Here is a 14,695-nt window from a genome sequence, read left to right on the forward strand (position 1 = left end):
GGGCATTCCCAAAGTTGTGTTACAACTGGTTATTTAGATTTGCAGATATTACTCAACTTATAGGAAAGGTTGATAAGGGATTTCTTTGTTGAGTTCAATTTAATGATGTTTTCCAGCAGGATATCCAGACTCTGGAACATTTGATAAACACCCAAACAGAATATAGACATACCCATTGTCTCTTGATTAAAATGAGGAAAGCCAACCTAAGATTAGGCCTCAATACTTCCCCTTTCTTCCCATATGTATAATTGGAAAATTTATGCTATAGTGAGCAGTCCAGATCAGCTAAGTTAATTAAAAAAAAACAACTTATGGGAGCTATCCTGACTCCCCTCATGCTTGGCAAATAAGTAGTCTAGCTTTTCCCTCTCCTTCCCCTCAATACTAGATGAACTGACAAGAGAGGTAGGCTACCCCAACATCAAATTGGCCCTTGGAGTAGATTAGAAGGGCACTAAGTGGTACAAAGGATAGAGGGGGCCTGAAGTCCAGAAGACCTGAGTCCAAATGTGACATCAGACACTGGCTGTATGAACCTGGGCAAATCACTTCATCCTGTTTTCCTTAGTTTCCTCATCTGTAAAATGAGCTGGAGAAGGAAATAGCAAACTACTCTAGCATTTTGCCGAGAAACCTCAAATGGACTCACAGAATCAGACACGACTGAAATGGCCGAAAAAGTGGATTAGAAAATATCCCCTCACTATCCAGTAAAAGATCCAGTCTTCTCCAGTAAAAGATCCAGCCTTCTCCACTAAACCCTCAGTATGTCAAATCCCTCTTGGTAGAGCCCCACATACCTTAGGGAGTATTGTCTTTTGTTTGTTTGTTTTTAAGTGAGACAATTTGATTTAAGTGAGTTAGGATGGCTCATCTGGAATTATTTGATTTTTAAATCTGATCTGAACTGCTTGCCCCAGGATCACTCATACAACGTGGAAAGATACCGGTGGTGGTGGTGGTGGTGGTGCTGACTACATGACGTCCAATCCATGCCAAGTGACAAGGTAACTTCCATGCTCATTTCCTCCTGCCAAACTTCTCCCTTCTTACATATTATTAATAGTGGAAGCTTGTGAGACTACCCAGGCAATATGTAGGTAGAAGAGGAAGCAGTATTTCTTCACGGGATTTTTTTTCTTACTGTAGTTAACAAAAGATAAGGATACTCTTTCTGAAAATATTGCTTTGGAGAGTTAGGATACTGTGGACTGTAGGATTTTCTTTGTGAAACAGGGATATCCTTCTTGTCTCCAAACCCTCTAAGATGCCACTTGTTTTCTTTTTTGGACTCCCACAGTGGAGAATTATTTCCTTGGATTCCAAAGAGGCTTTTAAAGTGCACTTTAAGGGTGCATTGGGAAAACAGTGTCTTGCTGCTGAGGGCTTTGGGGTGTGGGGTGTGGGGAGAGGAGGTGAGGAAGGCGGGAGTGGTGGAACGAGGATGTCGAACCTTCAGAAAACAGCCAGTTCCTGACTCCCACCACGCACATTTCAGAGATACACTAATACAGATAAAATTCACCCGTAGGCCAACCCAACACTTGGCTGGCTCAGACTGCGTGAGAACCCAGAGTGGCATTTCACTGGGGTTGAGTTAGGTTGTCGAGATTTGGGGCAGCGGGGGACGAGGAGTCTAGGGGATTTGGACTGCAACCTTGTTTTGAGTTAGGGGTGTCACGTATAGCAACGGAGGTGTGTCTGCTTCGGGTGCTGAGTGAACCCCAGAGGGCGTCTCGGCTGATTTCTGGGCTAGTAAGCTCGTTAGAGTTTAGGGTCCGAGAGCTGGTAGACCCGAAGCCTCGGAGAGAAGATGTGCATTGTAGGCATGTGATCGGCCGCGGAGGCTGCTGTGGAGGCTGTGGTAGTGGTGGTGGCGGCGCTGGGGCTGGGGCTGCCCAGAAATAGCAGCAGCTGGTTTCCGCTCCCTGGTTGGCTAAGAGAGAAAGACAGAGAGAGAGAGAGAAAGAGAGAGCCCGACCAGTAGAGAGGAGCCGGCGGCGGCGGCGTTGGCTGCGCGGGACACCCGGGGGACTCCTCCCGGAGAATGCAATCCCCCTGCCCTGCCCCAGCCCCAAGCAGATGATGGCGATACGGGAGCTGAAAGTGTGTCTTCTCGGGGTGAGTCCTGGCGCCAGCGGCTCTTGCCAGGGGAGACTAGCTAAAGGGACCGGCTTTTTCCAGCCAAGAGGGGGCGGCCGTGGCCTCGAGACCCCCTCCGCTATCCCGGAGAGGGGGGATGCTTCCGCAGGCGCCCCCCCAGCCCCCTGTAAGCCGGGGGGCCTAGACTGCCTTCTGGCCTTCGTCACCTCCGCCCCCTCCCCCCCGCCCCAGCTGGGGTCCCGGGACGAAGCTGGCCCAGGGAGCTTTCTTGGCTTGGTGCCTGCCTCTTTTGGCTATCTTCGCCGGACTGGCTTCCTGTAACTGGGCTGCCCTGGGACTGGAGGGGTCTCCTCGGGGAATAGTGCCCCCGGAGCCGCTCTCCATCAGCCAGCGAGGGTACCGGGGAGTCCCGTTTCCATCTTTGGAGAGCTTTTCCCTCCACCTCCTTACTCCTAGCCTTGTTGGAGGGGCTTTCTTCATTGCCTTTGATAATTTCCTTCCGGCTGAAAGTAAATTAGTTTTCAGAGTAGCCTGAAATTCTCTTTCATCCCATTGGGAATGATTTCGTTTATTTATTTACTTAAAAAAACAACAACAACTCAGGTTAAGATATCCATTAGTGTTTTTAAACTCAGAGTACGGTAGTGGTTGGGAGGGTGGATAAAGAAAGTATGTGGTTGGTCTGGAAGCCTTTTGTGTCGTGGATAAAACAGCAGGCTAAGAAAGGCTTCGTCCTCCCCCCTCCTACACACACATACACACACACACACACACACACACACACACACACACACACGCATCTACTACTTCCCCTCTTTCTCAAATCTTATTTCTTAGCATAAAGAAGAACTCTGTTTAAGCTGCCAAGGACGGAAAAGCCAGTGGAGTGGCTGGCCTGTATCATTCACAAGGAGGGCCAGCTCCGAAAGTTCCAACGGGACATTCGCCCGGAGTTCAGGATCTAGGGCTTTTCTGTTTGATCTCATCCCACCTCGGCACCCGTCCCTGCTCCCTACCTCAGAGATGGTTCTTTAAAAAGGACAGTGTCCTGGCAACCCCCCCACCCCCGCCCCCAGCAAAGATGCGGCAGCTTTTGACATCTGTGGACTCTTGCTAGCTGGGTCCAACTAATCTCCAAGAAAACTGCCTCCCTCCACCACCAAAAGCAGCAAAAGGGAACACTCATTCTTGTTAGCCTCAAAGAAATGTTAACTATGAGCTGTCAGTAGATTTCCAAGAAGTGAATAAGAGGAAATGATCTTTTAAGTCTCTATCCACCCTGTGGCTTTTGTAGGGAGAACATTAGGATAGACTTGTGTTTACAAAACTGTAGTGCCCTCCAGATTGTGTTTTGAGGAGGGTTCTGAAATCTCTGGCTGGATTGTATGGCTTAGCTTACTTAGCCTTCTCTTCTCATATAACCTTTGTCATATCCTCAGTAAAGACCCCCTCAGTCTCTTTCACCCAATTGTGCAAAGTTAAATGTTTGTGTGTTATTCTAGTCCATCTCCAGTGGCTTTTATCAGAATGCACATTGGTAGGTTCTTTTTTTCCTCAGCCTTATGCCAGAGATTCTAATATTGTCCAGACATAAATTCCAGGAATTTTACGTCTCCTTTTGAGGGATCATTTCAGTTTCAGAAAGGCTATCAAGGACCTAGAAGGAATGTGGTACCTTAAGTAGTTGAAAGTATTGGAAGCATACTTAGGTTATATGACTAGGGCTGGTTGTAGGGAAAGCTATGAAGAAGGCCAAGTTTTCACTGCTCTGTTTTGTGACTCCCCTTTGACAAAGGATTTAGACAAAGGATTGTAGGATTTTAGAACAGGAAGATATCTTAGACAGAATTTAATCTAATCCTTTCATTTTACAGAGAGGGAAACAGGCCTCAAGAGATAAAATGACTTGTCTGAAATTAAATAGGTAGTGGCAGAGTCTAGATTTGAATCCAGGTCTTCTGATTTAAATCTAATGCTTTTTCCAGTTCACTAGGTAACTCTGTCCTCTGAAGGAACCCTAGAATAAATCTAGTTTCTTCCTCACATAAAAGCCATTCAAGTATTTTATACCCATCATGCTCCTACTCAGTCTTATTCTCCAGTATAAACATTTCCATCTCAACTGTTGCTTATATAACATGATTTCCAAACCCCTTCCCCTTTTATCTTGTTGTTCAGTTGTGTCTGACTCTTCGTGACCCTATTTGGAGTTTTCTTGGCAAAGATACTGGAGTGGTTTGCCATTTCCTTCTCCAGCTGATTTTACAGATGAAGAAACTGAGGCAAACAGGATTAAGTGACTTGCTTGGGGTCATACAGCTAGTAAGTGTTTGAGGCCAGATCTGAACTTGGGAGGATGAGTCTTCCTGACTCCAGACCCAGTGCTTTGTCCACTGTGCCACCTACCTGCCCCATCTGCCCTTAGTCACCCTCTTTTAGATACTGTCTGCTTCAGGTGTCCTTAATTTGTCTATGCAGACTCCCAAAGGGTATGCGGATAGATTTGGAGTGGGGGGAGGTCAATGAACTTGGATAGAAGAAAATGTCTTTATTTTCATTAACCTTTAACTGGAATATAGCATTCCTTCAATTATGAATTTTAAAATTTCATTAATTTGAGGAATCTATAAGTTTCACCAAACAGCCAAAGGGGTCCATGACTCACAGAAAAGTCAGTAACTCCTGCTCTGGTTAGATAATGGTTCCCTGAAAGTATGATGCCCAGAACTGTGTATAAAGTACTCACAGAATTATAGATCCTCTTGGGGTTAATAGTTTTTTATGTCCCAAAGGATCTAGTTCTCTACTGCTAATTAGAAGACTTGAGTACTATTCTTCTCTTGTGTGATATTGTTGCTTATCTATAAAATGGAGATAATAATACCTTACCTGTAGAGAGCTGGACTAGGAAATCTTTTGAGATCCTTTCCAGTATTACAATCCATAGTTCTATCACTTGCAAACCTATGATTCTAAGATGATTTTTAGTTAATCTGAGAATTAATGTGTGTAATGGGAGTTCAATTTTGATGTTTCATCAGGATGTGGAAATAATCCTGGGCTCCTGAAGGATATGCCAGTGAAGTGTAAACTTTGGTGAGTTTTACTATACTGGAAAGGCTGGCTTCTAATGCAATTGAGTTTGCTTTCCAAGGACAGGCTGAGCTAAGGATGGAAAGGCACATTGCCAGTATGCTGGCCATTCATTAAATGATGGATTCTTTAGTCATGGTAAACCAAGAAACAAAAGAAAAGTGCAAATTGGCCCTCTGTCAATCCTCATTGTCCTTTATCAGCTTCTGTAGTCAAAATGACAGGGTAACAGAGAGCAGATAGTACCAAGGATTACATAGTTTACAGAGTTTTTCTAAACCTTAATTGTTGATCCTTTAAATGTGAGGTCCTTGCCCTAAGATCTCAGTCAATAGACTACTGAAGAAACTCAGTTATAGCAATATTGATATTTCCCCCTGTATATGAAACTAGAAGACAAGGAGGAAGACAACCAAATATAAGGATGGCTCATAGGTTAAATGTTTGTAGAGGCAAATAAAGGAGTAGGTTTTGTTGTGTTCTCAAAGTCATCAAGAAGGAGGAAGTTTGTTTTACTTGACTATGCATATTTCTTAAAAGAAATTGGCTTTTTCTTTTTTCTCCAATGTAGTGAGGAGTGGGAAGAAGAAAAAATATATTTCTGTTAATTAAAAAAAATTTAAATAATAAAAAGAAATTGGGGGTGATACAGGTGTGGAATATTGCAAGTACTTTCAGATGAGGTCACTTGTTAGTTATGCTCAATTGTTTTACTTTATTACAAGAGAACTATCCTGGGGGAGGGAAAGCTGTGAATGTTTGTAATATAAAAAGAAAACACATCAATAAAACTTAAACAAAAGGATTTGCAAAGCATTTTATAACAACCTCACAAGGTAGATATTATAGGTGTTTTTGTTCCCATTTTTCAGATGAGGAAACTTGAGCTTAGAAAGGTTAATGACTTGCTCTTTGACATGAGTCTAGTAAGTGATATAAACCCAGGTCTTCCTGACCTCACAATCCAACATGCTGTCTCTACAATGTATCATGTGCAGAAAGAAATATAGAAGAAATCATAAATACTGGAAAAGGAGGAAAGATGGTCATGTGGCAAGAGAGTATGGTAATGGTTGGATAGTCATTGTGCTACATTGGTACACACATAATGTCAGGAAATTTAAGAGGAGGTCTCTCTGAATGGTGGGTAGAGCCTACCTGTAGGATTTATGGATGGATTACGATCTCTTCTATTGAGATTATCCACACTGATGAGATCATAAATGCATTGAAATAGTGAATAATGGAAGGGAATTAAAGGAGATTCCCAGGTGTCATTCTCTTTTTCCAAGTAACACATTTTATGGCCTCCTGGAGACAATGTCTTTCCTTTGTAATCTAGTTCATTGGAGGGACTCCAGTGGAAAGTGAAGGGCAGTCTCTGAGAAATTTTTTCCAAGGTGGAGCCTTGTAACACCTCTTTAATCATCCCGCTTGGATGGCTGCCTACTCCTCCTGCTCCAGGTTGGGCTGACCGTAAGTGTTATTATACCTTTCTACTTTATTTAGACTGAGGACAGATATTATTAACCTAGTACTTATTTGTTCAACATCATTCTGTGGTCTTGTAGTCTTGAAGCCTCTTCTAGGCACATGTCTCAGGTTCAAAGGTTTAGAACTGAAAGGCCATTTAGCCAACAGTTTTTACAAATTTTATTTATTTGTTTTTTGGTGAGGCAGTTGGGGTTAAGTGACTTGCCCAGGGTCACACAGCTAGTAAGTGTTATGTGTCTGAGGCCAGATTTGAACTTAGGTCCTCCTGACTTCATGGCCGATGCTCTATCCACCACACCACCTAGCTGCCCCTATTTTTTTTTTATTTTTAAAGTACATTTTCTTGATGGTTTTTGTCTTTACATTACAATAATTTCCTTTTACTTCTCCAGATAGAATCACTACTTGGGATTCAATGACAGTGATAAAAACAAACAAACAAACTTCAAAAAAACAATTAAGCAAAAACATCTCAAAGGAAAACCTATTATTTTTTCCCTTTCCCTTCTGTCACACCTCTCTGCCATGAGAAAGGAGGTATGTTTCATTATCTTTTCTCTGGAACTTTCAGTGTTTTTTTCCATTATTCATAGTCCATCTTTCTTTTTAGTGATATTTTAATTTATATTATTGTAGTCATTGTGTATGTTTTTGTTGGTTCTGCTCAGTTTTCTCTGTATTAATATAAATCTTCTGAGGTTTCTCTGAATTTCTTATATTCTTCATTGTTTACTATACAATAATATTACACTACATTCATTTACCATGGCAGGTTTTTTTTTTTATCCATTTCCTAATCAGTGGTCACTCACTTTGTTTATAGATCTTTGCTGTCACAAAGAGTGCTACTATAGGCATTTTGTTGTCTCCTGGACATTTGTTTCTGTCTTTATATAATATAAATGCATATATATGTATATATATATATACACACACACACACACACACACACACACACACACACACACACACACATATACATATATATATTCTGTTTCTGTCTTTGGCTTAGCATGCCTGGCACATAGTATGCTTGCTTATCAATGAAGTCTACTTTCTCAGTGTGTATGCTCAGAAATGAGATTGATGGTCAAAGAATATAAACAGCATAATCACTTTTTTAGTGCCTTAAGGTTGACAAAGTGCTTCACATTTTTTAAAAATTCTGAATTTTAGCACCAAAAAAGGATCATTTCCATACACATAGCAGGAAATAAAAAGGGGATCCTCTATTCATCTGTGAATCTCCGTTTTATATCACTTGTTATACACACATATATGAGTTCTACACATTATTTTCTTTTTCTTTGCTTTTTTTTTTTTGATGAGGCATTCAGGGTTAAGTGACTTGCCCAGCATCACACAGCTAGTAAATGTCAAGGGTCTGAGGTTGAATTTGAACTCAGGTCCTCACTACACATTATTTTCCAAAGTACTACTTGTCTGTGCTTCCTCCTGAAATTCCTTCTGTTCTCTTCTGTACATTTTAAAGATCATTTTAGTGGGCCTCTTTTTTTGGCATTAGTATTGCTAACTTCTTGCCAAATCTCTTCCCACTCCCAATTAACTGAGAAAATATAGGAAAAAATTCCTTATGACAAATAAACACAGTTAATCAAAATGAATCTGTAATGTGGCCATGTGCAAAAATATATGCTACTTTCTGTACCTTGTGGCTTTCACCTTTTTCTTAGGAGGGAAATAACATGCTTCATCATAGGTCTTCTGGATGGTCACTACATTGATTGGATTTCTTGAGGCTTTCAAAATCATTAAAAAAAGTCAATGTTGCAGTTCTTAAATAAATTGTTCTCCTGGTTCTGCTTCTTCACCGTCAGTTCATGCCACCGAGGTCTCTGAAATCATCTCTCTTTCATCATTTGTCAACAGTGCAGCAATGTTCAGTTACATTGGAGTACCACAGTTTGTTCAGCCTATCCCAGCTGTGTAAAGTCTATCCAAAACACCCTTCTGAATCTTGACTTCTCTCCTCATCAGAAAGCTCATTTTGCTTGCTGATATTTCATCATTAGTATTCTCCTCCCTCATAATGACTTTCGTTTCCCCTATCTCTACTTTTTCCCTGTTGAGTTGGATGTTTTTCTACATCAAATTTTTGTGTTCATTTGTTCAGGTCTCCTTTGCCATTTTAGACAAGAATGAGCTTCACCTAATACGCATTCCTCCCACACTTGTATACTCTTCTCACACTTTCCAATTATGAGAAAGAATACTCCTTTCTCTTTGATAACAGTAGAGTTCTCCTATTTCCCCTCTTCAACCTTTTCCTGTAGACTTCCTCCAATTCCCCCTTTTTAGATCCTCAAAATAGAATTATTCCTCCTGGACCTCTTGGTTTTTTCTTATTCAATTCTCTCAGTATACTTTGATATCATTGAGGTTCTCAAGGAACTCTTGTTTTTATCCCCATATTGAAGTGTTAGCTCTAGAATAGATCATCTGCCAGCTCCCTTTCAATTGCTCAAATAAATTTAGCTTTCTAAGATTTTTCTTGATCCTCATGTTTGTATTTCATAGTTACTACCCAGCTCTTGTCTTTTCCACAGGGATGCTTGAAAAGTCCTTTATTCTATTAAAGATATATTTTTTCCATGTAGAATTATGTGCAACTTTGCAGGGTAAGTTATTTTGATTGTAAGCCTATATCTTTTGTCTTTAGTAATCTCTTATTGTTTATAGTAGAAGCTTCTAACACATGTGTGATACTGACTATAGTCTTTAGATACTTGAACTGCTTCCATCTAGCTACTGGCAATATTATTTTTTTTTGATTAACATGAATACTCTTGATTTTGGCTCTGACATGCCTAGTGCTTTTCCTTTTGGGTTTCCTTTTGGGAGATAATTTACAGATTCTACCTATCTTTATTTGGCCCCTCACTTCTAACAGTTCTAGTCAGTTATCACTGATGATTTCCTGAAATATAATGATATCCAGGCTTTTTTTAAAATCATGTTTTCTTTTGGGAAGACTAGTGATTCTTAAATTATTTCTCCTTGACCTATTTTCTAGCTCATTTGTTTTTGATATCAAGTGTTTTACATCTTCACCTATTTTTTCAGTCTTTTAATTTTGTTTCAATATTTCTTGCTGTTTCATAGAGTCATGAGACATGATTTCTGTTTGAACTATTCTGGTTTTCTGGGATGCCATTTCTTGAGTAAAGTTTACCATGTACTCTTCTAAGCTATTTATTTTCCGTCCAGTTCTTTCCTCAAGAGCTTTTATTTCACTTTTTTTAGCTCTTGCTTCATTTTTTCTTAATATTCATATAAGTTTTATAGAAAGCCTATTTTTTCTTTGATTTTTTTGCAGTAGTTATGGATCTCTCTGTTGGAGATCTTTAGATTTATAATTTTTTAAAAAACTACTAATTGGTGTTTTCTTTAATTTACTCATCTCTCCAGCTTTAGTTCCTGAATTGGGGCTTTGTTCTAGAGCCATACCTAATCTCCTGCTATGCTTTTGCTATTGGTATTGCCTGGAGGAGTCCGGCCCTACTTGGTTTCACCTTCAGTCATCTTGGTTCTTGGCACCAATCTCTATCCTAACATTAGTCCCAGCTGGGTCTTTGAAGTTCAAAATACTACACCTTCAGTGTCCTGTCTGGATTCTCAAGACATAGTACTAGGGACTTCAGCATCCTTGGGCCTGGGGTGTCCTGGTTTAAGCCCTGCTGTTTGTCCTTACTGCTGGTTGCTGTCAGTTGCTGGCACTTCCAAGGTCTCCACCCTAAAGCTTTCTGACCACCCTTGGTCTTTTTCAGCTAAGACCATTAGTATTGCTGCTGTGCGGCAAGGTGGCACAGAGGTTGGAGTGCTCTCACAAAGACCTGAATTCAAATCTGTCCTCCGTACTTAGGGATATGACCATGGACAAGTCACTTAATGTATGTCTGTCTCAGTTACCTCAATTGTAAAATGGGGATTAATATTACACCTACCTCCTAGGGTTGACTGGAGGGTCAAATGAGATAGTATTTGTAAAGTGCTTAGCACAGGGCCTGACACAGGTAGTATGGAAAATGTTTATTCCTTTCCCCTTCTTTTATTCATAGTTTCTGGCAAACAATAGGTGCTTAATAAATGGTTGCTGCCAGGGGCACCTAGGTGGCCCAGTGGATAGAGCACCAGCCCTGAAGTCAGGAGGACCTGAGTTCAAATCCGGTCTCAGACCAGACACTTGACACTAGCTATGTGACCATGGGCAAGTCACTTAACACCAATTGCCTAAAAAAACCAAAAAAAATAAATGGTTGCTTCCTTCTTTCCTTCTTTTTGCCTCAAGACACAGAGCTTTGCAAGCTGGCTGCTTTCTGTGGCTGCCTCTAGTTGAACTGGAAGATTATTCTGCCCTGTTTGTTGGTAGGCCCTGCTTCCTATTGCCTGTGGGCTTCTGGCTGACCTCTTCTGTCAGAAGACACTGTAGGTTCTCATTGGGTTTTCTGATCTGATCTTTATTCTGTCTGGTGCACCCTTCAGGGTTTTGTTGGACTAGGCATTTGGGAGTTGGATGGTCTACCTCCTATTCAAGTGACCATCTTCCATTTTAAACACTTTCCTTGCATCATTCCAAATTGAAATCTAATCCTTACTAATTTTTTTTTTTATGGATAAAGAAAGAGAAACTCAGAGAAGTTAACCCAGAGAACTTGCCCCAGGGTCACACTGATAGTAAGGGCATAGCCAAGATTCAAACCCAAGTCCTTTGACTCCAAATCCAGTGCATTTTTCATGCTATCTTTGGTAACCTTATCTTAGTTGATGTATCAATAACCTCTAACCTATGCTCTCTGACTTACATTTCTCTCCTGATTGGCCTTTCTCAGTAGGACTATAAACAATGGTGGTATTCGTGCGCTATCTGATGTCTCATTTATACCTAAAAATGAGGTATACAGTACAACCCAAACACTCCAAGTTTCCACGTTGTTTTCTTAAATACTCAGATACCCCAGTATATCTAATGATGCTAAAAATGAGAAAAATAAAAAGTGCCAAATTGACCTTGAAAATATCAGCTCATGAGACTCTACTAGAGAACTGGCAGAATCACAACTGGTCAAGTGTTTAAGTGGTTTAATGAAGATTTGGAGCATTGTTCTAGGCTAAAACTCAGGATAGAGAGACACAAGAAACCCAGGCAGTTATCCTCAGCTTCATGTTTGTAAGGGTCCACCCTTCTCTTAGTAACAAAGGTGTGCTAGAGCTAGCTGTAACCAGTTAAACTATCAGTGTGAGCATTTATACCTCAGAAATCAGCAAATGTTATAAATCAAGACCTGAGTTATTGCCTTGTTGATTGTCTAAACTTAAGAAAGTAATGTAGAAAATGTTGATTGATAATGCAGATTTAACTTAAAAGTGTGTCCTGCATACATTTTTTTAAAAGAAAGCTGATTTTTAAATTTACCTGCATATTCCTGCTTAGTAATATCTACCAAGAGGCCTTTATTTCTGAAACTGGGGACATGTGTTGCTGCCTGAGGTAGTAATGAGGCATATTGACATCCTTTGAGATACCTTTGTTTGTCTCACTTAAGCTTGGAATACCCACTACCTAGGCCCTTGATTTCTTGTGTCTTCAGGATTTTACAGTGAGTTGGATTGTCTGAGCTCCTGGTATTGCATAGTGACCACTGGAATGGGATTGGTATGGAACATTAATGCCCAGTTAATTATCCTTGACTAGCTGCTCAGTGGTTTTGGAAATCCAGGGACTTAAAAGCATCATTTGGGTTTACTTAAATTACCTGTTGAAAATATTCAACTTCAATTTTTCATCTCTGAAGTTTTCTTGAAAGTAAGTTAAACAAGTGGCAGAAGGTTTGATGGATCTGTGAATGTGCTATCTACCCCACTCTCAGTATAAAGAAAACCAAAGGTATCAGGCATTAAAAAACAGAAATTCATTTTTAATGTGGAATTGCCCAAGGATGAGCACACTGGGACACTGCAAGTATTGAAGTACAAGAGTGCCCATCTGTATAGGATTACTGAGCTGTATTTAAAGACTAAAGCCACATTGGTGTTAGGGGAGACAAAAAGGTAGTTTAGGGGAGGGGAGTTTTTGGAATAGATGGAACAAAGAAGCAGGATGTTGGTGCAGGTCGAATTCCCAGGATTAGTTTAGGCTGGTTTAGGGTGGTCCCGGCTGTTCTAGGCACAGGGTTCAGTCAGAGGCAAACCCAGAGGTGCTTGGGTGAGAGCAAGACTTTGGTCCATGGTTCTCTTTGGTGATTGGTCAGCTCAGATCTTTCTCTAGAAATGAGAGTTCTTCTAGAGCTGCAGCAGAATCAAAGTCATTTTCATGGTGTTTCCTGAGATGATCATTCAGAAGGGTAGAGTTGATATGGTGAGCAAAAATTAGATGAGAAGTGTCTTTGTCAGGCATCCACAGCCACAGGGCTCTCATTTTTGCCTGTCACATAGAAAGTACAGTTATCCCTTCCACATCACAACTTTCCCTATTGACATTCTGATATGTCATGGGTTGGCATAAGAAATAAAATGGGAATTTTTTGGCAATTTTGTAGAAGCAGCAGACAGCACAGAGCTTTTGACCAAATACTTGACTCAGATTTTAGAATAAGGTACTGTAAACACCCATAAAATAAAAAGAATTCAGACTTCTTCTCTTGTACAAAAAGAGGGCCAAAAAATTTTACGTGGATTTTCCAGGTCGCTGGTGCGCTGTACCCCTAGCCCCCCAAAATGTGGAAGGGAAAACTGTAAAGTGTTATTGCATGTGGTGGTGTGGATCTTTAGTCCCTGCTACTGAGGAGGCTGAAGCTGGTGGGTATCTAGGGTATCTAGCACTAATATGCTAAGTATTTGGAAGGAAGAGGCCACTAGGTTGTCCAAGGAAAGGCTAACTGGAAAAGGGTGGAAATGGAGCAGATCAAACTTCCTGGGTAATCAGTACTGGCATTGAATCTGTGAGTGGCCACTGCACTTCCATGCTTGGTGAGATAGGGAGACCCAGTCGGGAAAAAAAGAAAGGAAAGAAAAAAAAAGAAAATAAAGCACATAGGTTGTTAATTTGCACTAGTGTTAGGAAATGGTTTGGATTATAACCTTAAAAATAATGAGTTAGGAAAATATGACATGGTGGACAGAGCATGGCCTGGAGTCATGAAGATCTGAGTTCAAACCAGCCTTAGACCCTTACTAGCTGTGTGACTGAGCAAGTCACTTAACTTCTGTTTGCCTCAGTTTCCTCATCTGTAAAATGAGGATAATAAAGGACCTACCTCCCAAGATTATTGTGAGCATCTCAGCTATTGTTAGCCATTTTATTATTATCTTTTAAAAGCCCCAAAAAAGAGAGATTCAGGCAGTAGACTTTCAAACCCCCAAATGTTTCCCAGTATGCAGTTTCTAACCCCCACTACCACACGATATGGAGAAGAAGGAGGTGTAAGGGATTTTCTCCTAGTCTATTATTTCTTCTGTAGTACGTGGAGATGGATATGTTTAAAAGCTCCTGCTGGTTGGGATCCTGAAGAATTTTATATTTGGCCTTTGAGTTGTCTTGACAGCTAGTTAATATAGACATTTCTACAACTTCTAGGCTAACAGGCCCAAATAGAGCCAAAGTTCTCCTCCTCTCCTCCCCTCCGCTCTCTTCCCCTCCACTCCCCTCTCTTCTTTATTAGTAGCTTGTAGAAGCTTAGCCCTTTGTGCTTTCGTTAAAATTCTATTGTGACTCACAAAGGAGGAGTCAGAATCTTGGTTTCTTTCCAGTACTTTTTCTACATCTGTATACGAGTTGTGCTCCAGAAGCCAGCTGTTTTATTAGGACCCATTCAGAAGCTTTTCTGCAATATTTGCTTCTGATTGATTATATCTTTCCCTGGATTAAGTTGGATGCATTATGGACCCCTATGGTTAAGAGTTGGTGACTCTGGATACTTATGCCAAAAATTGAAGGTGTTTCTTAAAGATGTCTCTGTGGAGTGGAATGTTGGAAGCCTCTGTC

General features: G+C 40.7%; 1 protein-coding gene across 1 annotated transcript in view; it reads left to right on the forward strand.

The window, feature by feature from the left end:
- Positions 1-1,588: 1,588 nt before the first annotated feature.
- The window catches only part of RAB31 (RAB31, member RAS oncogene family), a 186,406-nt gene continuing 173,299 nt past the window's right edge, over positions 1,589-14,695 (forward strand). The window contains exon 1 of the mRNA XM_020985548.2: positions 1,589-2,124. Within this exon, the coding sequence (XP_020841207.1) occupies positions 2,086-2,124 (39 nt within the window). The 5' untranslated portion in view covers positions 1,589-2,085. The remainder of the gene's footprint in view (positions 2,125-14,695) is intronic.

The sequence above is a fragment of the Phascolarctos cinereus genome, unplaced genomic scaffold (assembly GCF_003287225.1).
Source record: "Phascolarctos cinereus isolate Bilbo 61053 unplaced genomic scaffold, phaCin_HiC Scaffold_4;HRSCAF=312, whole genome shotgun sequence".
Lineage (NCBI taxonomy): Eukaryota > Metazoa > Chordata > Mammalia > Diprotodontia > Phascolarctidae > Phascolarctos > Phascolarctos cinereus.